General features: G+C 50.5%; 1 protein-coding gene across 1 annotated transcript; it reads left to right on the top strand.

Moving 5' to 3' along the window:
* Nucleotides 1-1,491: 1,491 nt before the first annotated feature.
* PAK6 (p21 (RAC1) activated kinase 6) lies at nt 1,492-25,088 on the top strand. Its single transcript, XM_061999894.1, has 9 exons — nt 1,492-1,506; nt 11,053-11,261; nt 15,598-16,215; nt 19,224-19,715; nt 19,845-19,978; nt 21,778-21,904; nt 22,022-22,147; nt 22,762-22,896; nt 24,921-25,088. The coding sequence occupies exons 2-9, from the start codon at nt 11,058-11,060 to the stop codon at nt 25,086-25,088; spliced, it is 2,004 nt and encodes a 667-aa protein (XP_061855878.1). The 5' UTR covers nt 1,492-1,506; nt 11,053-11,057.
* The last annotated feature ends 203 nt before the right edge of the window (nt 25,089-25,291 follow it).

Here is a 25,291-nt window from a genome sequence, read left to right as displayed (position 1 = left end):
CAGGTGTGACTCGGCTCTTTCTCTCATCCCCTCTAGGGGCCAAGAAAGGAGAAGGCGGTGAGGAGGAAGGCGAGGTGGTCCCCAGAGGCTCTGCTGTCCTTCTCCTTGGAATCTGAGGCTTCTACACGCTGAGTGCTTCTGTGTCCCATCTCCTACCACACCCTGAAATCAAACTCGGCAGCTTAGGTGAACCAGGCACTGTACAAACATGTCAGACTTGCCTCCACCCCTTTCTCTTCTCCCGCTCTCTCCTGCCGTCTTTCCCTCCCGAGTTTCTCGGCGCGTCAGCGGATTCTGGTGGCAGAGCACTCCCGCCTGGGCTCTGCCTGCGGAGCCATGAGGAGTCAGGGGTAAGCACCCTCCCGCGGCTTTGGGGACACACACGGCCTTTGCGGGCTGCCTTTGAAGCAGCGAGGCTGTCCTAGTGGCCGCTGTTCCGTGAGGTTCCTTCCCTCTCTTTCCAGAGGACTGGGTTTGTCAGTTCCAACTAACATCTTGGCTCCCCGGTGGCTGCTGCTGTGGCTTAACCCCTTCCCTTCGGAGCACCGCCGTGCACGTGTGGTGGCAGTGCCAGCCCAGGGCAAAGGGTGAGGGGAACGCTTCGGGGGAGGCTCATACCATTTTTTTTTCCCCCTCTCAAGGGATGGTTTTGGAAGAGAAGAAAAACCAGGAGCTGGATTCCTTTGGGAAGGAGTTTACTCCATCTCTACTCCTCTAGCCCAGCAACACCGTCCTCCAATCGGCTTTGCTGCATGACAGTGGGAGAGTTTCCCTCCAGACCCTTCTTTCCCCCCTCGCTGGGAACCGTCTCCTGCCGGCATTGTTGCCACAGGGCTGCCAGGAAGGTCTCGTGTTTTTTGCTTTCCAGCATTCTTTAGGTGGGCCAATGTATGGGTCTGTGGTGCCTGGGGTCTACTGATTTAGCCTATGATGATGGGGAATGAAGAGAGGGAAATGCAGGGTGGATGCCCTTAGAAGACTGAGATGGAGGAGTTAAAAATGACTCTGGGTGATGCTTGAGAAAGCAGACAGCATGTCAGGAACATGCATGCCCACTGCCTTTATGCGAGTCATAGCAATATCTCCTAAGTCTCTCGTCTCTGCAAGGACCCTCACCATTTCTCATGAGGAGCTCTGATTGACTCACCACTTAAAACCCCCATGTCTGTGTTCCTGACCTTCTGGCTGCTGTGCCAGCCAAGATCCTTTCATCACACCTACGGAGCCCACGCTGTAGTACTCGTGTGTATGGGTGCATCAGTGTATTTTGGCTCTGAAAGTTGGCCAGTCTCCTATTTCAGTTACAATCTACAGCTCTGTTGGGCATTTGTACTTAATTATTTTTGCCAGGTGGTAACCAACACACACAGGCAGGTACTTACAGCTACAAAGAGCAGTTCTGTCCACTAATATTTGCTGATGTGTTTGTTTTCTTTGCCAGGACATTAATGCTTTGATGTGTTTGGTGACAGAACACTGAAGAAGCAGAAGAGAAGTTTGTGGCTGGTGAGTGCGAGTCCTCAGGAGAGGCTGGGGGGGATATACATAGAGAAACAGACACTTGCTGAGTCTTCCTCTGCTTTTCTGAGTGTGTTTTCTTGGGTAAAACCTGAGTCAGCCCCTACACAGCTGTTGGGGAAAGGAATGTTGTTGTGTGGCTCTCTCAAGCTCTGTCCCACTGAAAAGCCTCATTCTTGACAGTGTGATGAAGCTGTGTATTGATTGTAATGTTCTGCACTGCCTTGGTACTTACCCCCTGTGCACTGCCTGCGAGCAATGGTTTATGTATCTAGTAGGAAAGCTGATCAAATAGTGGGAAGAGCTATCAGCAAATAGTTTGTTGGATTAGCAACTGTGCTTCCAGATGGAAAGCCTGCTCCCTGTTCATGGGTTGTTTCTGTCTAGATGGGTGTGAGTATGTGTGTACCTGGAAAGAACACCCTGGGTCCTGCTGCCAAGGCTTGCAAAAGTGAGAAACGCAGCTCTCGTTTGGTCACAAAATGGGTTTCGTTCCTGAGGAGCAGCACTATGAAAGTTTGGCTGTTCTGCCTGCAATCAGGGAAAAAGTGCACTTTTAACCTGCTTCTCTAATGTGCTTAGGGAAATGCACAGTGGAGAAAAGAGATAAATACTTTATGCAAATTGCTTAAAAGCGCTTGGACTCTGCTGCTGCAACCGTGGCTGGAAACTCAGACAGCTTCTGAGCTCTGTGTTGCACATAGTGTTGTCTTGGGGGTGCCAGTAGAGATGCCATGCTGAAGTTTCATCACATTCAGAGCTTCACATCACTTCTGTACATGCTCTGAAGCTGGTGCTCTGAGCAGCCAGGGTGTTGTGCTGCACAGCACTGATGGCTGGAGAGAGCACAGCAAGCTTTCAGACCTTGCCAAGGGATGGTTCTGGACTAGGGGACCGGTTTTCTTGTCTTTTATAGTACCCCTGCTCCTGCACCAGTCTAATTTGCTTCCAGTTTATGACTGAGTGCAATGGTGTACAGGAGCAGGACTTGGCTGACACAGGCCTTGTTTGTGAGGACTTTCTCAGTACGGTCTTTAAAGCTGCAGGAGGATTACTGTGCAGCTTGAGGACTGATGCACTGAGATCTGCTCATTAGTGGTGATATTCGTGCTTTGAGGCCAGTCTTCCATTCCCTGGCATGAGAGCAGTGTGAGTGTAGGGTAACGGTGACTGAACGTTCAAATCTATTTCCCTCAAAAACTCTGGGGACATTTGCCCTGGGGCTGAGCCATTTTAACTTGTAGTGTTAGGACCTAGATTATTTTGTAATTCATTGATGGAGAGAGTGCAGCTGTAGACAGTCAGTGATTTACCCGAGCGTGTGTTATGGGCGTGCCTCAGGTTCTAATGGCTACGTGAACATTCGTACTCATGGCATGAGATTTTCCTTTCCAACAGAGCAGAATAACTGATACTCCCTAGGAGAAGACTTGTCTGTTGTGATTTCAATTGCCACGGCAGTGTTGGCAGTATGGAGTAAGAAGGCACTGAGAGCCAGCCAGGTTTGTGGGGTTTAGGCTTGCCTGTCTCCTTGCTGTTCTGGGGCATGCTGCCTGGGCTGCAGTTTTCCCATCAGTTATCCCGTGGGGATAACACAGAAGTGCCTTGCAGGCTGTTGACAGCAATTAAATATATATGTATCTCACTTTGGGAGAACACAGTGATCATAAATAGGGATTAAGATTGTTCAGTGTTGTTTGGAAGCTTAACTCTTGCATCTCTGTACTTGGGTGGTCTGGGGAATTGCTGTGGTGCCTCTGCCAGCTCTTTGCCACGTTGCTGGAGTGAAGACTGGGATCCAGGAGGTGTGTGATCACCAGTGCTGCTGCTGAGACAGGCCTGCTCACGAGCCTCTGAGCTCACACTCTCTGAGCCTCTCACTCTTGCTTGGCTCCCGCCTGCTGCTCCCCTACAGTAAAGTCTGTACCGTGCGCTCTGCGGAGCTACAGCTTCCCCCTCACAAGCCAGAGTGCCAGAGGCAGCTGGATGTGCACGGTGTGACGTGGCCTGGGGAGCACAGCGAGGCTGCCGTGCTCAGGCAGCCGCAGGACGTGGCACCCAGGCTCTCAGAGCGCTTTGCTTGGAGCAGCGTGTTCCCCAGATGCAGCCGAGTGCCCTGGCGCCTCCGTGCCTCATGTGACCCAGTGTGCCAGATGTGGCCCCTCGCACTTGTCCCAGCATAACCTCCTATCTGATATGTCAGATGTTGCTTCCCACGTCACTTTTTGAAGACAGGACCTAAATGTTCATATTCTAATCTCAGTGGTATTTTTATGCTCGTTTTGAATGGACCCGTCAGAGCAGAGGGGGAGCCCCCACATCCTACCCTGTCTGAAGCTCCTCACTATTCTGGATTAACAGCAAAATACAGCCACTTGTTTTTAACCCTGATGCATCCTTTGTGGCAGAATAATAATGTCAGCAGAGCCATTTGAAGTGCTGCAGTTACGCTTTGGATGTGGAGCAGTGAAGTGTGTGTGTGTAAGGAGGGGTCTAAGAGATGCGGTGCTGTGTGGGTTTGTATATGGGACACAGCCCCATCAAGTGTTTCAAGAGGTGGGGGAAAATGATCATACTGTTACAGTGGCTGATGTTCCTGTGTGGCCTGACCTAGGTGGTCCTGCTTTAGCAGAGAGTTTGGACTGGATGATCTCTAAAGGTCCCTTCCAACCCCTCCCATCCTGTGACTCTATGTCTCGGCTGTATGACCTGCAGCACAGATCTCGCTGGTGTTGGGTGAAGAGGATGCAATGAGTTGCAGCCTTCTCTTGGTGCTGCAGTGGTATTTGCCAGCTGCAGCCTTCTCACACACCAAATACAGATGGGAAAAGGCTAATTTTCTAATGAAGGCCCTGGATTGCAATTGAGGTTTGGGTGTGATTCTGTCTGTGCAGCTGGTTTCTGTCATGGTGTCTAGACCTACGTGCTAGTGTCGAGATCAAACGTGGTCAGAGCATGCCTTGGCTCCCACTGCTGCTGTGCACCCGGGTTTTCTCTCCATGGAAGCCAGGGTGTGTTTGGCCTGGATCTGGCCTTGATATGAAGTTAAGAAGCAAGCAAGAGACATACCTGGAAGCCCTTTTAGATTTGCTAATCTAGACACAGCTGGGAAGAAACTGAGCTAGTAATTTTATTTTTCTGTCTCACCTGCAAATGAGGGGAAGAAATCCTTTGGAGGGGAAGAATTCCTTGGAGGGGAAGAATTCCTTGGAGGGTGAGAATTCCTATGGAGGGTAAGAATTCCTTGGCAGAGTAAGAATTCCTTTGCAGACTAAGAATGCCTTTGGAGGGGAAGAATTCCTTTGGAAAGTAAGAATTCCTTGGAGAGTGAGAATTCCTTTGGAGGGTTCAAATTCCTTGGCAGGGTAAGAATAACTTGCAGAGTAAGAATTCCTTTGGAGGGTAAGAATTCCTATGAAGGGTAAGAATTCCTTTGGAGAGTAAGAATTCCTTTGGAGGGTATGAATTACTTGCAGAGTAAGAATTCCTTTGGCAGAGTAAGAATTCCTTTGGAGGGTAAGTGTTCCTTTTCATTGCCTTTTGTCTGTTTAGATGAAACCTCTGGAGGGTGAGGCTTGTCTTCAGGGACTGGCACAACAGGACAGTGACTTTAGCTGAGATTTCAAGGGGGCTGTAAATAATGGAAAACTTGATTATTCGTCAAGGGAAAAAGGCCACAAGCGCCTGGGACGTGACTGTCCTGGCTTCAGAGAGGTCAAGAGGTCTTTTCTTTGCAAGTGCTTTTATATGGCCCAGAATGAATTTGGTTGAGTATAACTGAAACACACCTAGAGGTATGTCACTGAGCAGTGTCCAAAACAAGCTTAGCAAACAGGCCTTCACAGGTTTTAGTCCTAATTTGTGAGCAAGGAAAGGGAGCAGCAGGGGAGAAAGAGGCAGCACCACCGCCTTTAGACCCTGTTCAGCAGAGGCAAGGCAGAAAATGTCAAGCACTTGTGTCCTTTTACTCACTTGTCAAAAATAACCCCACCAATATAACAAATATGTCTCCCCCTAAGCTTATTTCTAATGTAATATTAATCTGTGCACTCGTGTGTGTTTGGGCAGGATTTAGAGCATTACATCAGTTTGCTCTGCTGCTAGTTCACTCTGACACATAGCTTTGCTGTTGAGGGCTGGAGAGGGAGAGAGGGGAAGGGAAGGAAAGGACTTGAGATAGGGGAAGTGATAGCACAGCAGGCAAATATCCACTCTTCCTTTAAAGGGAAAAAAAGTACCTAAACCAGTATTTCTAAAACTAGAATTGCAGACAAATGTGGAAAGTATCATTGTGACAAGGCACCATGGTCTTGCATCTCACTTCAGATTTCAGACCCTTCTGCTTCTCTTTCCCCCTGTCACTCACCCTTCACTGGCATTTGTTGCTGTCTGGAGTCACATTTGGATTTGTAAGCTCCTCAGGGAAGTAACCTGTCATTTTTCTTTTGTCTGCAAACTGCCATGAAGGTTTGTGGCTTGTTATAAATAACACTCATGTCAGAAACCTCAGAGGGGCAAACATGAGGATATTGGAAAGTAGGGAATACAGTGAGATACCATGTGTGCATGCTCACAGATACAAATGCATGGGCACAGCGTAATGGCCTGGGTGTGAAATGGGCTGGGTGACACTGCCCCGCAGAGCAGGGCACACAAGGGTGCTTTTCCTTTCAGTCGCTGGGTTCTCTGCTATCTTCTCTATCTCCCCACACAAGACTCAGTCTGCATATTGCAGTTCTTCAGGTCCTGGAGGAAGAGTTCTTCTCCTCCTCCCCCTCTCCCCTTGCAGCTGGCCAGGGTAGTTTGGCATAGCAGCTGAGGGAGGGCTTGGAAGTGCTGGGCATGGCTTTGCTGAGCCCAGGGACCGGGCGTTATCGCTCGTCGGGCGGGAGGAATGTCACACGCGGCGCCCAGACCTGTGGCGGCAGCGCAGGGAGCACCGATGAGTGAGTTTGGCTGCTGCAGCAGGGAGGGGGAGGGAAAGCTTATTTTTAACTGGAAACTGTGCAAGTGAGCCTGAAGTAGCTCTCTGCTGTGTCACTGTCATCAAGTGTATCTGTGAGTGAATGAGTGTACGAGCACAGCTGAGCGCAGCGCCCGTGCACCGATGGAGTGTGACTGTGTGCAGGGTGGGGGCGAGGCAGATGAGATGACAGTGCCTGCCACCTTCTTTGTCTGGGTGTTTGAACTTGTGGGTTGTAATGAGCAATTCCTGATAACGTTTCTCTACTTCTTTTCATTTCCAGTGGGGTTGATTCTTTTCTGTGCCCTGCTCCAGGGCTGCCTGTCTCCCAGCCATTCCTCCTTCCCTAACTCTCGGTCCCCTTTCTCTCTTCCATCCTTAATCTTCCCACCCCTTCCTCTCATCCGAGCCTGACCCTTCTCTCTTCTTGCCCCTCCTTCCCGGCCGATCCCTCCCCCTGCTCTGGATCTGCTGGCTGTGGGATTTTTTTCCTCATGCTCACTGGCAGATGTGACAGCTTTTGGAACTGTATCATCTAGGAACAGCTATATCTGGAGTTGAAAAGCTACCGTGGTTTCCCAGGCAGCAGGAATGGATCGCTGAGAGAATTCCAATCTCCGACTGCTTTTGTCTGGTGGTAGTGACTTTTATTATTTATGTTTGTGACATTTCTTACAGTACAGTTGTCAGCAGTGGATGAAAGCCTAAAGTCTGGTAGATTATTATAGAATCAGTGTCACAGTGTTTGTGTTGTTGTGTTGCAGGGACGCTGTCTCCGTTTAAATACAGGTTTGGCTCGATTTGCAAAACCTTATCTGCATAAAATGTTGTTGTGAATTTCTCACTGAATTAGAAAAGGCCTGTTTTATGTGTTTTATTTCAGCATTCTTTAGCTGGGTATGGGAAATAGGAGTGAGCAGCTCTTGCATGACAACCGCAAAGTGAGAGGAGACTGGCTAAATACAGCCTTTCCCAGTGACATGCAGAACCTACAGGGATTATTACAGCTTCAATCCAATTTCCATTGGATTCCAAATCGCTGTCTTTAGTGTATGAATTTTATTTGATCTTAATGCAACGCACCTTTAAACCACCTGTCTGGTGTGGCACCGTCTGTGTCAGCACACACAGATGCTGACCACGGGAAGCAAATGTCCCTGGGTACCAGGGGTGTGTTGTATTTGGAGTTGATTACATTTTGTGGTTGTTAGGATGTCTGTTATAAGCCAGTGAGGGAGATGCAGGTTGTGTCAGCTAGTCACTCTGAAATGGAAGGTGAACTTAGTGGATGCTGCTGTCTGGTTTTGGGAGGCATGCTCTTGTGTACAGCACCCAGGTGTAGTCCAGGTGATGACTGACAGGCAGAGTGATTTCATGTAAACACACACACATAGTGTTTGTGCTCATGCAAACTGATGTGCTGGCACAGAGCCCCTCTTCTGTTTGGAGCCAAAATACCACCTGGGCTTTAAAAAAATGTGCATTTTGAAATAGTTTGGCTGGAATCCTTCTCCTTGTGAGGAAACGACCGAAACGGTCAGGAAGCAGCTGGCGCCTCAAGGCTCACGGCTTGTGGCGTTTGTGACACCACATTCTACAGGACCCCTTGCCACCTGAAGCAGTTACAGAGCAAACTTGATGCTATGTGCCATGCCCCAAATATCCTCTTATGGAGATGAGATGAGAAATAAAGCTGTGAGAGTAGCAGCAGGGGAAGGAAAGTTACTGGTCAAAAGAGTTTCCTCGCTTTGTCTGGAAATGCCCCTGTTGTGGTGGATCAAGTAGCTGTCGTGACTGACGTGCAGTCACCCATCCAGAGCTGAAGCATTTGACAGAATACCACAGATACACCTCCTGTTGTCCTTGGAGGCTGTGAGAGCTCCTCAGCAGCACCAGCTGTTGGCTTGAACACTGCTAACACCACGAGCTGTTAGAGTATCTTTCCTTTCCAGGACTGGCTGTGCTTTCTTTCTTGTCCCCTTAAAGAATTGCCCTATGACTTTAATCTTGCTTGTTAGTTAACATGCAGCACCTAAGGGGCCTTAGAGATGAACCACTGTGTTTGAGTAGTCCCAGTGCAGACCTGGAGCACAGACACTCTTCCCATAAGCTCCCTGTTAAGATGTATTTGGGTTTTCACTGGAACACGTTCCAAGCAAAAATTATTCTGGCTGTGAAACCTCTTGTAGGGAGAGCAGTTGCTTCCAGCCTCTTGTGGGAGTGTTTTTGTTAGTTGCCTAACCTTTTGCTTTCTTTTCCCACTGTAAGGTATCTTTAGTAGGCTTCTGGACACAGTTTTGCAATGCTCATTGTCAGAGTGTGAAGTCTCTGTTTGACCAAGGATGGATTGCATGACTGGGGGCTTAGACGGTCTAAAGTCCTTCTGAGACATGCAAACACTTCCCATCCCAGCGACTGGGGCCCTGGTAACCAAATGTGCATGGATTTGGGGGATCTCAGCCTAGCAATAAGGAAGCAAAGTCATTGTTCAGCTGGTGACTGCACTTTGCTCCCTAAACAACCAGGACAGTGTTTGACACTGGGGGAGATGGGGGGGGAAGCATAAGGTGTGCTGATTTCTGAGACCAGTGTCCTCTAGAAGTGTGTTTGTGTCTACACCACAACAGGTTATCTCTGTGTTTTCTGTATCTCTGACCCTTGTAGATATTTATTCAGTACAAATAGCTGGGAGCTGAGGTCCTGTGCAGGGAACAGTGGTCACTGCAAAGCTGAAGATTCAGGGGTAGAAGCGCTACCTCTTCCTTGACAGCAGGTAGAGGATTTGTCACTTCAGGCAGTATTGGTGAGGCAGATTAAAGCTGCCAGTGGAAAGGGAAGAGCTTATAAACTTTCACATTCTTCCACTGGTCAGTATTGCTTTTAGGAAACCTGCACATCTCCTCCTGAGCTAGAGAGCTCTGAACTACCTAAACTGTTTTGGCATGGTCTCTTTTTTGTCTTATCTCTCTGATGGCTGTCATTGCACAGTTCAACTTGTGCTTTGACCTCAAGCATCTTGGAGAGGAGATGATGAGCTTTGGAGCACACCCATTCCATTGCAACCACAGAACAAGAACCTGCCTATGAAACATGTTTTGCAAATAGGAAAATGGAACTTGGAATACTTGTGATTTTGAAGCCATCAAACCAGTCAGCAGAATCACAGAACAGTTCAGGGCAGACAGGACCTCAAGGGCTCTGTAGTCCAACCCCCTCTTGCAGCAGGGTCTGCTCTGAGAGTCAGACTAGCCAGACCAGGGCTTTGTTTTCAAGAGCAAACTTGCTCTTGGAAACCTCTGAGGATGGAGACTGCACAGCCTGTCTGGGCAACCTACTCCAGCGCTGGACTCATGGCAACAGCTGCTCATGAAGTTTGGGTTTTGGTCATGTTGGTCATGGAAAAGATTTTTCCTTCTAACCTGTTGGGACCTCTCTTGTTTGCACTTATGCCTGTTGCCTCTCAGACTCGCACTGCTCTCCACTGTGAAAAGCCTGGTATTCCACAGAAAATCTCCCTGCCTCTGAACTGTTTCGTTGTGGAAAGAGAAACTTCCCCCCCACCCCATCTTCCTTGTCTGTCTTTTGTGAAGAGGTTGTGTCCATCCATCTCAGTCCTGCAGCTATTCAAGCTTTCCCACCTCTGTCTGCCTGTGGAGCTCTCCATTTCTTCCTTTTCCTTCATATCTTCCCAGGTTCAGAAGGTCTAGAACTCTTGGCTTTCTACCTACCTACATCTCTTTTTTTCTAGCTGTAAAGTCTAAATTCAGACTTGGAGCATCTCTTGTGTTTGAGTATATTTCAGTGTTAGCTGCTTTTGGCTTGTTGCAGTTGTGATGGCTGTTCACACAAACTGTCTCTCTCAGCCCCCAAGGGAAAGGAATCTCAGGTTTTAATTTTAGCTTCTCCAGCTACCTGCTGACAGAGTTTGATTTCCACCTACCACCTTCTCCCTGCCGTGACCTCTGCCTAAGCTAGAAAAAATGACATCCAGAATCAGTCTTGAGCAACTCTGTCTTTAAATGAGAATCAAATGTGTATTACTCACTTGGAATAGCCAGTGAGAAAACAAATTGAGCCCTGTTCATAAGCATCCTTTGTTCCAGGCTTGTAATGGGATCAACACTGCCTAACTGGCTGGACTCCAAAGCCGTTTCACCTGGGTACAGGCCTGTGAGATATCAATACGTGTCTCACAGATACAGAAAACGTTTGTGTCAGCCAATATGAGTTTGTAGAAGTAAAGCAAGCCCAGTGGCAGGAGTGGAGTCCCAGACATGACAGTTGTGCCCCTCGTATCTGAAACAGGAGCCCTGTTTCACAGTGGGCAGAGCACTCGAAAGCTCCCCGGGCACCCCAGCTCAGCCAGTGCCGGTGCCCTTGAGCAAGCCACTGCTCTCTCGTTGCCTCTGTTCCCTCATCTCTGGAAGCAGATGATCAACTCCTGTCCAAGTGCTCCTCACTGGAGAATGTTCTTAATGCAATGTAACTAGCTAATATAAGTGATAGTTGGTATTGGTTTGGGGTGCTTTGGAGGTGTGAGAGCACTGACGGCATTGCCCTCTCTGACCCAGGCGTCATGTTCCGCAAGAAGAAGAAGAAACGCCCGGAGATCTCGGCTCCGCAGAACTTTGAGCACCGTGTCCACACCTCGTTTGACCCCAAGGAGGGCAAATTCGTGGGCTTGCCACCCCAATGGCAGAACATTCTGGACACGCTGAGGCGCCCCAAACCAGTGGTAGACCCTTCCAGGATCACAAGGATGCAGCTCCAGCCTATGAAGGTAAGAGAGGCAGAACTCTCCCAGAACTCGGCCGTCCTGTCCCTTGGGGAGGCCCAGGTTGAAGCAATGTTTCCTTTGCCACATATATTTAAATGGGGCTAAGGGTAGGACCTGTAAGGAATTCACTGGACAGCAGGGTCTGGGCTTTGATAACACTGGCTTTTTTTGAGAGAGAGAATAGTGAGTTCATCAGAAATAAGGACAGTAGTACCCTTAACTGCAGTGGTGTCACTGCTCAGCCAACCAGCTGGCTGCCTGTCACTGTAACAAGGACCTGTGAAAGCTCATATGGGAGCTGACAGGGGCTGGGATGTATGTGTTCAGCTGCTGCACGGGGAAGCAAAGAGGAGAAGCTGTGGAGAGACCTGTTTTAGCAAGTTTGTCACTCTCGTGGGTGAGCAAATTTGGCTGGTGATTAAGTTGACAGGGAAGCCTGAGTGGGAGAGAGCAGGGTAGCACTAGGTTGTCTTCATGGATGGTTAAGTGAATGGAGACAACAGGGAGCAGGACTAAATGAAGAGTTTAGGCTGAAGTGGTCTATAAAGCAGCATCTCAACAGAAAGTGGGACATATTAACTGGGAGAATGGCCTTCAAGCAAGTCCTTCAGTAGGGAGAAACTGATCCTTGTAGGTAGGTGAATTTAGGTGGCAGTTGATATGGCACCTGGAGCCTGTGTGTTCACAAGTGACTGCAGGGACCTGCTGTGTGAAGAGAGGCAGATCACAATGGGCTCTTGGAAAAGAAATGCAAGATGGTGACAGAATGCTTGGGTTTAAAGTCCCATTAGCTTGTGGGAAGAATTTGTTCCCAATTAAAATAAACCAACCTACAGGGGCCTAAAAACCTAAAGGTAAGTTGTAAAATATTGATGCTACTACTTGGGTTTTAGGAGGGACATCAGAGAAAATGGTTGACTGTCTGATGAATATATTTAGCTTTTTCTGCACAGATACTTAAAACATGGGGACTGAAGGGAAGCACATTTTAGTCTAATGCAAGTGTTACTGCAGAAATCAAGCCTGCAATTTAAATGGCACATCAGGATCTTTGAGCAGAGAGCATATTTGGAAAGGGAAAACTTGCTCAGGAAGAACAGGTAAAAGAAAAAGGGAGGAGGTATTGCCTTGTGTTTTATGGTCCTGAATGTGCTTTGAGGTTCAGAATGGAGATAGGACCACAGCCCAGAGAAGGGAGAAAACGTGTAATAAGAGACCAACTTGGTTAGATCAGGAACCCTCTAATGAGCTTAAACTGCAGGAGGATTGTTCAGAAGGGTGGAAACTAGGTCAAGTTATAAAGGGCAAATAGGAAAGAAATGTATGTAGGAACAAAAGTAGAAGGCCAAGGCACAGAAAGAGGTGTCACTCTCAAAGAACACAGGCGACACTAAGGAGAGATGGTGAGTACAGTGAGGAGGAGGATGAAGGAAACAATGTGCTCACTGCTCATTTGGAAGGAAGCTGATAACAGATGACATCAAGGATTGTTATATGCTCAATGATTTTTCCTTTGGTCTTTATTGGAAAGGTTAAGTGTGATCAGTGGGCTGACACAACTAACACAAGCAGGAAGGGGTGAGAACACAGACTAGAACAAGAAGAGGGAGACAAACAGGACTGAGACCAGAAACAGAAAGAAGTTACATATTTTGTAGTCAGCTGGGCCTAATGGAATTCAAGGAATTGCAGATTAGTCAGAATCATTTCAATTCCCAGAAAGAGAGTGGAACAAATAAGCAAGTCATCTATTTGCAACCACTTCCAAGGAGATAGCAGGGTAACAGCTATCAGCCAGCAGGAATTGTCAAATGGCAAACAACGAGCGTTCTGTCAATCACAGGCTATCAGGCTTTGGGGCAGGGAGCAGTGATAGCTCTCTCCTGGGTCTCGACTTCATTTGGGCTCTTGACACTGTACCTGTGGCATTCCCCAAAGCAAACTGAGCCAGTTTTCTCAAGTGTTAGGAAAAGGTGTCCTCAGAAGAGCAGAGTGAGGCACCACTCCTGGAACAGGAACGTGCGTGAAGAGGTCGACTGGAGTTTGTCCCGACACTGGGTGTACTTTCACGAAACCTGCAGATGGTAAAAGCTGAAGGGAGGTGCAAATCTCGAAGAGAACAAGGGTAAAATACCCAACAGTCTTCAAAAACTGGAGAAGGGTCTCACAGTCATACTGAGGGTTGTGCCGCGGCGCGTGGCGGTGCAGTCGCTGTCTGGGACTCCATCGCAGGATGGATTGCTTTCGTAAACTCCTTTTGAACCGGTCCCTGTTTGATGATACCAGCCAAGTGTAAGCTTTGTTTTGGTTTGATTTTAAATGCTACCTGGTCCTTACAGAGTCCTACACTCGGTTATCACAGTTTCCCCCTTTTTGCCCAACACATGCTGTGTGTAGCTTGTAAAGGGTTGTTTTTCTCCTTAAAGTTGGCGTTTCTAAGTGCTCAGCAAGGCATGATCTTTGGAAGAGCACTCCACCTGGGTATGCTCAAATCTGGCTGTTTCTTCATGAATCTTAAGCAGCCTTTAAACACAGCTGCCAAGTACAGCTACCTCCCATCTCTGTCCACTGGCTTAATGGACTGGAAGTGCATGAAGTTTGGGGCAGTTTTTTAACTACAAGGTGAGGTGAGCACCGGAGAGGATTTTCTAGAGAGGCCATAGCCTGTGTTCTTGGAGGCTTCTCGTTTTGAGAACACATTCGATACAAGCCTTTCTGCAAGGACCTTTGGACTATCTGGCCTCTTGAGATTTCTTCCATAACTTTGAGTTATTCTTTTTCCCAGTTTGTAGAAATGTTGACCCCCCCAGTGAGTGCTGGAGAAGGGCCCCTTTGTCTCCCATGTGCCTGTGCAAGCGTGAGCAGGGGTGTGCAGGCATCCTGCTGAGTGTCTGTGACTTGGGGAGGGGGTGTATCACATCTCAGACTCAGTTGTGAACTCGTGCTCTTAATAGAGTGCATTGCTGAGGTAAACTGATCTCCCTGGTGTTTCTAATGGACAGAGGACTCTTCCCACCTCACTGACAGGTTTCAGAGAGTGAGTTTCTGACCATTTACTTTTGGGGGTTTTTCCCCTATCAAGTTTGGTGCAGAAGTGATGGAAACAGTTTGAGGTGTTAAGTGTCCCAGGCAGGACAGCAGCAGGGGCCAGGGGGCTGGTGCATGTGTGGGGAGGGAGATACAATGGGACTGAGCAGCAGAATTTCCTGCTGCAGACCACACAGTGTATGCAATGGTAGGGATTGGACTGTGCTTTCTTCACCTTGTTTGACACAACCTTCCAGTGTGCCCTCTGTCCTCAGCTGCTGAGCAAACTGGGCGCTCACTTCGTGCACTGGGCTGGCATTCTGGCGAAATTACTGGAGCTGCTGTTTTGCACCAGCTAAATATTAGGCTCAGTGTAATCAATTCAGCATCTTTAGAAGATCCCTGGAGTTCAGTTGGCAAACAGGAGATTGCCATCACTTCAGGGAAGGACTTTCCTCAGGCAGACATTCATGAAAGTGTAGGAGTGAGCCTATGCTGTGAGTTTCTGTGGAGAAATGAAGCAGTTTGGTTCTCGGCACTAAAAAAGCTTCTGTAAGCTTTTCAGTTCCAGAATAAACAAGGCAGAGCACTACACAATACACTGACAGCTTCAAGTGTCCTAGTTGCATAGTGCTGTTGCTTGCTTGGATGGAAGCTTTGTTCTTCATCCTTTGCTTACAAGGCAGTTGTGAGCTGTTGTGACCCTTTGTTCATCACTGTTAATTATAATAGCTTGGCAGAACAAAGGAGGGATGCAGGGTTGGAACAGTGTGGTCTTTGCTGGTCAGAATCAAGATGCATTAGCAAAAATTGTAGAGAAGCAGACTAAGGGAAGCTGATTACAACACTGCTGAGAATGCTTCAGGGGAGAGACAAACCTTGCCTCGGAACAGCAAGGTGATTCTTGCAGACAGAGCTGACGGCATGCTGCAACATCTCTGAGAACCAGTATTCTTATTAGGAGCTTGTTGAGCCTAAATTAGAGATGTAGTGTAGCTCAGTTTCAGCACAAGAGACCCAGGAGTGCTAAACACATCCTGGTTTTGCTCCAGTGTTGTCCTCTAGGGCGTGAGCGCAGCAGCAGGGTTTGCTGCTGTGGCTGAAAGCGCTGCTGCCTCTGACAGGAGGATGGGACCCAACGATCCCTTTTTGGTTTTCCCCTCAGTAAAGGACAATTTAAAATAGACACAAGATCCTTTTTCCCCTAAATGTTGAGTGTCCTTTGGCGAGACAAAACCCGTTGTCAAGGTAAGCAGAGCTTCAGCTTTCACAGCTCTGAACTTTCCCCCCTCCCTTTCCTTCCGTTTTGCAGACGGTGGTGAGGGGCAGCACGGTGGGCGTGGAAGGCTACATCTCTGGCATCCTCAGCGACATCCAGAAGCTCTCTGCCATCAGTTCCAACACGCTGCGGGGAAGGAGCCCCACCAGCCGCAGGAGAGCCCAGTCCCTGGGGCTGCTGGGTGAGGACAGACCCCCGGACATGTACCTTCAGAGCCCTGAAGCAGACTGGGCAGACAAGTACGGAAACTACCTCAATTGCAACGGTGGGACGAAGGTGACGCGGCGCCAGACTATGTGGCCAGACTACAAGCCCCGAGCCGAGGGACAGGCTCACCCCAACGGCATGGTGATGAAAGCACAGTCCCTCGGGCCCTCGGAGTTCCAGGGTGCTGAGGGCAGCTGCCTCCAGCGTGCCTTTGGCCTGCAGCACGTGCCAGCTCTGCCAGGGGACGGCGAGAACGTGGGCAAGAAGAGCTCAGAAGAGTGCTGGCCTCAGCCCTGTGTCATGCGCCACGCAAGCTCCAGGCCCTCGGGGGAGGGCAGCCCGAGCTCCAAATCCAGGGAGAACAGCCTGAAGAGGAGGCTGCTACGCAGCGTGTTCCCCTCATCCAGCGGCTCAAACAAGTCGGGCTCTTCCCTGCAGATGAAGGTAGAGTTGTTCACAATGTCTGAGCCAGGGCAACGTTGGCTTTGCGGTTCCAGAGGTGACACACACAGCTGAACAGGTCCCATTGCCAACAACCATCTGGTATTGTTACGATTAATGCTGGAACCAGGATGGTCTGGGCAGGGGAAGCCCACAGTCTGATGAAGCTTCACAGAACAGACTGTTAGGCACAGCTCAAAGTGGCAGGCAGAAGACATGAGAGAGGCTTGTTGCTGGAGCTGTGCTTGCAGGAGTGTAGGCTGGGATGGAGGTAGGGGACTTACTCATTTTTGCCCTTCTGTAGTAGTGAAGGCAAAGCACAAATGTGCCTTTGCCATTTGGGAAATTGCCATCATTTACATTAGTAATGTGTTCTCTTGCCTGTGCAAAATAGCTCTACCTCAGGAGGGCTCGTTGGTTACAGCTGAGCTGCCAACCTGCCTCCAATGGGAACGTTTCCATCGCACCCCCAGTACCGCCAGGCAGGAAACCTGGCTGCTGGGTGCTGGTGAGGATGGGACAGCTCATAGCTGCGTCTCCCCCAGGAAAGTTATCCTGAATGAATGACTCACTCCTTATTAAACTCCAGGAGAAATGCTGGTTCCTGTTACTGGATGGGAAATGCAGCCCTGGAGGCCACCAGTAACTCATCCCAGACTGGCCCAGCGCTGGCTGTCCGGTGCTGGGCTGGGGCTGGGCCAGGCTAGTTCCCAGCAGGCCCAGAGTCCCTGAGCTGGGAAGATGGTGACAGGAACCACTGGCCCAACAATCCCATCTGTTCTAAAGCCTGTTGCAGGGTGGGGCTCTCCCTGCCCCGGGTTCTTGCTGTTTGCCTGAGGCTCCAGGCGCTCGGACGCTGCCTTCTGCCTGCGGGTTCCCTTCCAAGGGAGTGGGGCTGGAAAGGAATATAGCTCTGCTGTGGCACAGATGACACTGCTGTCTCTGACTCTGGGCTGATCTGTACTGGCTGGAGGCATGATCCTGGATACTTAAGGGGACTGACCACTTCTTTCTTCTCCAGCAAGAGTGCCCATGCCATGCCTCAGCACCTTCAGGAGGAAGAGCAGAGGCAGCCAGTCAGCTGGTGTGTGTATGTGGTGGATGTACTGGAGTGTGGAACTTGAGCTGCTTGTGAGAGGAGTGGAAAAGACCTGGGGGTTATCCAGTCCATCTCCTTGCTCCAGTGAGAGATCCGTGCCATCGCTGGCAATTGTTTATCTCAGCTGTTCTTGACAGCCTCTAAATGATGGAAACCTTGGTGTGCCTCACAGACGGAGACGATGATGTGTAAATGTGTGGTTCCAGATGAAACAGGCAGGGCATAGAACTGGCTGCAAACGGGGAGGTGGGTGCCTTGACAGGCTGCCTGTGGTCACCATGGAAAGGCTTTTGACCTGACAGGGAGGGAAAACGTCCAGAGAATGAAAATGTGCATATAGGGGCTGTCAAGTACCAGGAGCAGGAAACGATGCTCAGTGTGGCTGGACGAACGTGTGAGAGCGAGCTTGCATGCAAGCTCTCTGCCCTTTTGCATGCTCTAGGTTATATAAACCTTTTTTTTACCCCTCCTCTCTCCTGAGACAAAACAAGAGTTGGGAAATAAATGCTTGGTTGCCATGAGCATGTCTCTGCAGGACTGCAGGGGTGGAGCTGGTAAACGAGAAGGAAGGAACTTCTGACAGGCCGTGTGTGTTTGCACACTGCTGCACCCCGGTGCCAGGAGCTGCTGAATCCTGCTTTGGGGGCCCTTGTGTGTGTCAAAACGAGCTCGAGGTGTGTTAGGCTTATGCAGATTTCACTGTTGACAGAAATCCCTGATTAAAACCTGAAGTGCATGGGATTAAATGCCATGCAATTATTTTCTGTCTGAGATGCAGATGAATGGTCTTTTCAGCACGTCTCCATTGGCAGCTCTTGGTTCCCATAGCTGTGTTATTAAGTGTATTAATAACCTGTCTGAGTTGTGAGAGAGGAAAAGCTCAGTGCTTTGAAGTTTTTATTTTGCCCTATAATATAAATTATTTGCTTGCTCTGTCTGAAGTTGTTACTTTGTCAGATCCACTATTACTTTACATAAAACGAAGCCCATGATGTATTTTATACCTAACCTGCTCGGTGCTGTTGCATTTCAATTACTCACATTTCCAGGGTGAGTACCAGCACTTCCAGATTCCTGCTCCTTGGGAGACTTCTGCATAGTGCTAACATGGGAATGTGTATCCTGAAGCCACATCACCACAGGCTGGGATCTTACTCGATCTCATACACTAAACAGGGTTGGGCCTGCTTGGTGCTTGAGTGGGAGGTCTCGGGAGCCTCGAGTGCATGGTGGCAGAGCCCCGCTGATGCAAATGCACGGCAGGGCAGCTCTGAGTCGTGGCTGAGGTGTCACACTGGCCACCCGCAGCCAGCCTGGCTCATGGTGCTTCTCCCAAAGCAGAGCGCTCGTTCTGAGGGGCACAAAGGCTCTGCAGGTACCAGTGGAAAGTGCAGAGAGTTTTTCAGTAGGCAAAGGGTAATTACCCAAAGGGAATTAGGCCAAGACTTCAAAGTGATTTACAGCTTTGGCATGAATCCTCTTTCCTTTTATATACAGGAAGATCAGAGGCACAGAGGGATAAAGGATTTTGACGTTCTCTGCAGCACAGGTTGCCCTGAGTTTTGGTGGTGAAGCTGGAATGCTTTTAGCAGCTGGGTTGGTTTTTATTGTGGGATTTCATTTTTGGTGTGTGTTTGTTTGTTTTAAAGCATGTGCTTGAAATGGTCCCTTTTAAACTGCCTCAGTTTGGAGGTGCTCCAAGCACAGTGCCCATTCTGGAGCTGATCCTTGAAAAGCTGCATCTCTGTGGCTTCCCCTGGTCGTGCAGGGTGCGTTGGACAGACCTGGAGGCGGGAACCTAGAGCTCCTGACTCCAGCCTGCTACACAACGGACGAGGCAGAGGGGTGTGATGCCGCTGATTCCTGACGCTCTTCTTCACCTAACCACCAGTTCTCCCGTTGTTCTCCTCAGCCTAATGCTCTGTTCAGGCCCCAGCAGTGGGGTTCACCACGCAGCCCTGCGGCCAAAGCCCAGTCCCTCCCCCCGGATCAGCCTGCGGCCGACGTCCCCAGGCTCGCCTCGGAAGCTGGGACGCCCCAGAAGTCGCCGCCGGCGGAGACGGCCGCCGCGCTGCCCCAGGGGAGGCCGTCGCCCGCGGGGTCCCCCCGGAACCGCCAGACCCAGACCAGCTCCAGCAACCTCCACCTGCCCCAGGACTCCTCTGCCAAGGGGCCGCCGGCCGCCGAGGACCCCGTGGTCGTGACCCACGAGCAGTTCAAAGCCGCCCTCAGGATGGTCGTGGACCAGGGGGATCCGCGGGCGCTGCTGGAGAACTACGTGAAGATCGGGGAGGGCTCCACGGGCATCGTGTGCATCGCTCGGGAGAAGCACTCGGGCCGGCAGGTGGCCGTCAAGATGATGGACCTGAGGAAGCAGCAGCGCCGCGAGCTGCTGTTCAACGAGGCGAGTGCAGCCCAGCGGCCGGCCCCGGCGCTGGTGGCGAGGGGAAGGGTGGCTGGGGCCAGAGGCTGCGCTTGCTTTGCTGCGTGTGAGAGGTTCCGTGCCTGTCACTTGCCCGCTGTCTTTTCACAGGTGGTGATAATGAGGGACTATCAACACGTCAATGTAGTGGAGATGTACAAGAGCTACCTGGTGGGAGAGGAGCTCTGGGTGCTGATGGAGTTCCTGCAGGGGGGAGCCCTCACGGACATCGTGTCTCAGATCAGGTATGACGCGGAATCCGAAGCAGCAACTGGTGAGTTCCCACCTGACAGGCAGGAGCAGGGGAGTGGAGAGGCCTGGGAAGAAGAGTTTCTCTCAGAGATGTTGTGTTTGAGGTGCCCTGAAACTCCTGCGCTTCACTACGCCTCTGCTCATCCATTATCTGTCTGGGATGATGCTTCTGATGTAGAAGGTGCCTCATTTACAGCACCAATCCCTTCAGATACTCACTAGTCATCTACCTGATGACCTTCCCTGTAAAGCACAGTGCTCATAAAAACTCCTGTTTACTCTATCTATTGAATTCTGGCCAGGAAGCTCATTGAGTAAGTGCTGAGGAGCAAGCAGAGACAGTTCTCAGTGGTGCAATCCTAGTGAGGGTGAATTTGTGGCTAACTGCTCTGGGGAAGAGCAGCAGAGCCTCGAGACCTGGGCTCCTTCCCAAACTTCATCACCTACAGACAGCAACTATTGGCCACTCATAAATTTGTTTTCTTATCCACACCACTTCACAACCATTCATGCCCAAAGCAGTGCTGAAGGGCAAAGAAGTTGTTCTCAAACAGCCTCCAGAGTCCTGCTGACGCTGTCCTACCCGTGTCCCTGCAGCAGGGCTGGACCCTGTCCTACCCCTGTCCAGCAGCTCTGGACAGACTGACCAACAAAGTCTGTAGGGTGAGCTTCCCTTTTCTGAAGATCAGTCTTAATTGGGTTACAAATAGGTAACATTGCTAGCACAAGTGGGAAGTACTTGTTTGGAATCATAGTGTGCCTTTAAGTGGCTGAAGTGCTTTGAGTAGCCCTTACTGGTGCTGTGGGGGACTTAAGGCATTATGTGTCTTGCTCTGTCGAGTTCTGTGTTTTGCAAGCACTCCTGCAATGTGTTCGGGAGTCATAAAAAAAGCACATTGTCCTCTGTAGCCTCTGTAACTCCACCTGTAAGGAGTGTCTGGGAGACACTTGGCTGGCCAGGCCCTCCTGCACTGAGCTCACATCTTGGGATCTGAGAACCAGGGTTTCACTGGAAGTCATGGACTGGCTCCTGGGCAGGAGAAAGAACGTTTCATCCTGATGAGTGCTGAGTTCTGGCACTGCAGAGCCAGTGAAACTCTTGTAGCTCTGAGCTGATGTTAGAGCCAATGCAACTACAGGTTTTAAAGGTCAACAGCCCCAGTTCTGAAAAGGTTTATGAAGGGTCTGTGAAGTTTATATGTGCCAGTGAGACATGTATGGTGCTCATACTCAGTGTGCCCACAGAGAGGCTGGTGAAATGCAGGAGTGTCTTCCCTGCTTGTCACCTCTGCTGCCTTTAGAGGGAAAAGTAACTGGACTGTCTGTCTGTGTGAGACCTGCAGAGGACCCTCGTGTTTGCTGTCAGAGTGTGGGTTTAGGTGCTTTCTGCATCAAGTTGCACAATAAGCTTTGTGAACAACAGCTTCACTATGTTTGCTCTAAAAAAGCTGTCTCAACAGTTCCTGTGGCACCTTGGCACGAGAAGTGGCCTTGCCTATCAGAACTGCTTGAAGCAGCATCTTGCAGAATGAATTTGGGTACAAGATTAAAATGCAGTTTGTCTGTATCAGGGAAAGTTCCAATTGCTGAGCAGCCAGCCAGAGATGGCTTCAGCCCTACAAGACAGCTGCAGAAGAACAGTACAAGTGAGACAGCAGTGGCCATGGGGAACCAAACCAGGCAGCTGCAATCCAACATGGAAATGGCCCTGTGCCCTCTAAAGAGGAGCTGAGAATGACTCCTGTCCAGTGCCCAGTGCAATGCAGCTAAACTCCTGACCTTTTCATTTCAGGCTGAATGAAGAGCAAATTGCTACTGTGTGTGAGTCAGTGCTGCAGGCTCTGTCCTACCTTCACTCCCAGGGGGTCATTCACCGAGACATCAAGAGCGACTCCATTCTCCTGACCCTGGATGGAAGGGTGTGTTTCCTTATTTCCTTTCTGTTCACAATCTCGTTTGTACCTTGTCCTCTCACTCCCTCCTTCCATGGCACCTGAACATGCTTTTTAAGGTTGGTTGCTTTTCTCTTTGCACAGGTCAAGCTCTCGGATTTTGGCTTCTGTGCTCAGATCAGTAAGGATGTACCCAAAAGGAAGTCCCTGGTAGGCACTCCCTACTGGATGGCTCCAGAAGTGATTGCCAGGATACCATACACCACTGAGGTGAGGGACACCTTCCCTAACATCAGAAGAGGTGGCAAATAGCATTGTCAAGTGTCACAGGCACATAAGCATTAGCTTTTCTAGGAAGAGCCTCTATTGAAAACAGAAACCCAATGACTACAGCTTTGATTGTGATGGTATCAGTACTTCCTAAACCAGCAGAAAAACGGGTTCTTCTGCTTCCAGGAACGAGTAAACTTACCCTGCTCTTCTCCTGAAGCTTGGCAGAGGCTTGTGTGTGCTGCAGAGTGGACAGATGTGAGGCAGCAGCAGTAAATCCGTCAGTGCCTGGAGGGGAGCGGGAGGGAAGGCAGGGACGGGAGGGAAGGCAGCAGGGGAGCTCTGGGATCAGGGGCAGGTGGCAGCAGCCTCCTTCACGTTGTTCACCAACCAGCCAGGTGTAGCACAGGCAGTTGCTCACAGGCCTTTACGTGTTGCAGCCAGCGTGGGGCAGCCCCAGGAGCTCTGTGCTGCTCAGCTGTGCTGGGGGGCCCTGCAGCACCCAGTGCCTTCACGTTTCCTCTCTCAGCGCCGTCTGTCTCGGGGGGTGTTGTAGCCTTTGTGCAGGCACTAAAGCCAGGCTGAGCGTGCTGACGTGCCTTTGGCTCCCACAGGTGGATATCTGGTCTCTGGGGATCATGGTGATAGAGATGGTGGATGGGGAACCCCCCTATTTTAGTGATTCTCCAGTCCAGGCAATGAAGAGACTCCGTGACAGCCCTCCTCCCAGACTGAAAAACTTCCACAGGGTGAGCATCCCGACACAGGCTCCTCCAGCTGATGCTCGGGCCGGGACACATCCCTCTGGGCCCTTCCCCTGCAGCCGCCCGGGAAGGACCCTGCTGGGGGCGGTCTCGGGGCAGTGCCTCGGTGGATACGAGCTGCTGCTGACAGCTAGTGGCGGCTTTGGGAAGCGGCCCAAAGAACGGGAGGTCACTTGGGCATGGAAACGAGCCGCTTCGGGTGAATCCAGCAGGTAACATCTTGTGGGTGTCGAGCTCACCTTCTAGAGGAGCAAACAGGAGGAGCTTTGCTCTCGAGGGTTTGCAGCTTTCAGGACTGCGAGGACGGTGTTTGGTCAGAGCAGGAGAGCTCAGCAGGGGCTGAGGACACTGCAGCTGCTTGGAAGATGAACTCAGCTCCATGGTTTCTTAGGAGAAGGTAGCAGTGATTACCTTTTAGTCACCACTTTGGAGCAGTCCTGCTTTCATTCAGTCCAGGCTGCTGGGATCAAACAGCTTCTGCAGCATTCTGAGCTCCCCAGCCCTTCCAATTAATCAGGATATCTGCAGCTGCTGAAGCTGAATTATTTAACAGAGCAGAGTGCTGAACTAACAGCACACACTCAAACAGCAGCAGCTGCTCTTTCCTCCTTGCCTTTGCAACGCTAATTACAATGTCATGGCCGTGTTCAGGACCCACTGTTTGCTCTCCTTGGGCTGTGTGAGGCCAGCTCTGGATCCCAGCCCTTCCTTGGTGAGATGCCCCCCGCACCCTTTACAGTCCTGCTCTGTTCTGCTTAGTCCTGGGAAGCAAACTGGCTTCCAGCCTCTGGGTTGCCAGGTTGGTGCCCATCCTCCCCTGTCTCCCTGCCATCTGAGTGGGGCTCAGCACCAGCTCTGGATCCAGCCCTCCCTCCTTAGGACAGTTAATGGCTCCTGTGCTCACTGTAGTACTGGGTGCCACAAGTGAGAGGGACCCTGCCTGGGATACAAAGCAGGACAGATTTCCTGCGCCAGGCTGGATCCAGCACTCAGCTGCACTGTGCCTCCTCCCTCCAGCACTCACAGGGAAGCTGCTGAAAGCACTTATGAAATAAGCTCAGTGTGAAGAGCATTTCATGATCTACTGCTGAGTTAACCAGAGCTGGGAAAATGCTCCCAGTCTAACACAGATGTAATTGGTTGCATTAAATAAGTATATACCATGCTCACTTTTGATTGAGTTTGAATGGTGCAGAGCATTACCCCCAGCAAGAGATGTGCAGTGCCTGCCTTTGAGTGGTGCAGAGCATTACCCCAGCAAGAGATGTGCAGTGCCTGCCTCTGAGTGGTGCAGAGCATTACCCCCAGCAAGAGATGTGCAGTGCCTGCCTTTGAATGGTGCAGAGCATTACCCCAGCAAGAGATGTGCAGTGCCTGCCTTTGAGTGGTGCAGAGCATTACCCCCAGCAAGAGATGTGCAGTGCCTGCCTCTGAGTGGTGCAGAGCATTACCCCCAGCAAGAGATGTGCAGTGCCTGCCTTTGAGTGGCTCTTGGGTCTGGCCACTCAACAGGCTTTTACGCACCTTCCCAAGGACAAACCTGCTGAGGGCCTGTAGCTTTTCTTCACTTTCTTCCTCTCTGGCACCTGCAGCATCAGGTTTTCAGCTCTCAAGGCCTGTTTGGGAATCTTCCTTCACTTTTCGCACACTGTGTGGTCAGTAGCAGATGAACCTTCACACCCAAGCAGGGTGCCTGGGGCAGCAGGAATTCTGCTTAACTGCAGAAAAGACTGAATAACCAAATGGGAAACAACAGTTTAGATGGAAACATGAGAGGGAGTCTTGTCTTACTTTGCTGGGCCCCATTCAAAAGAAGAGAACCTGTGTGAGTGCTGTGCCTGCTGGTGAAAGCTCCTGCCGTGGCAGGAGCAGCATTTGCTCTCTCTGCGCAGGGGTGTGAGACTGAAACGTGCGGGTTCTTTTAACCAGCCCTGCCTCAGCAGCCTCTTGTTGCATGAACCCTTGCCTGGTTGCTCCCTGGGGCTCACTTGGGTGTTGCCTTTTCACAGACCTCCCCGGTTCTGAGGGACTTCTTGGAGAGGATGCTGACGCGGGATCCGCTGGAACGGGCCACGGCACAAGAGCTGCTGGATCACCCCTTTTTGCTGCAGACGGGGCTTCCAGAGTGCCTGGTGCCCCTCATCCAGCAGTACAGGAAGCGCACCTCGAGCTGCTGACGGCCGGCCGGGCCGGGCCACGCGTGCTGCAGCGGCTGAGCGCGGACACCAGCCAGCCCCGCGCTGCCAGCGGCGCTCACAACAACTCCGCGCTCGTCTTGGAGGGTGAAGGTGAATCCTGTCCTCGCCTCCTCAGCCTTCTGTGGCTTCCCTTTTGCTGAAGACAATCAATTTGTACTGGCTGCAAGTGAGACCCAGTGTCT

The sequence above is a fragment of the Colius striatus genome, chromosome 7 (assembly GCF_028858725.1).
Source record: "Colius striatus isolate bColStr4 chromosome 7, bColStr4.1.hap1, whole genome shotgun sequence".
Classification (NCBI taxonomy): domain Eukaryota; kingdom Metazoa; phylum Chordata; class Aves; order Coliiformes; family Coliidae; genus Colius; species Colius striatus.
This window is presented reverse-complemented; position numbering and strand designations above follow the sequence as displayed.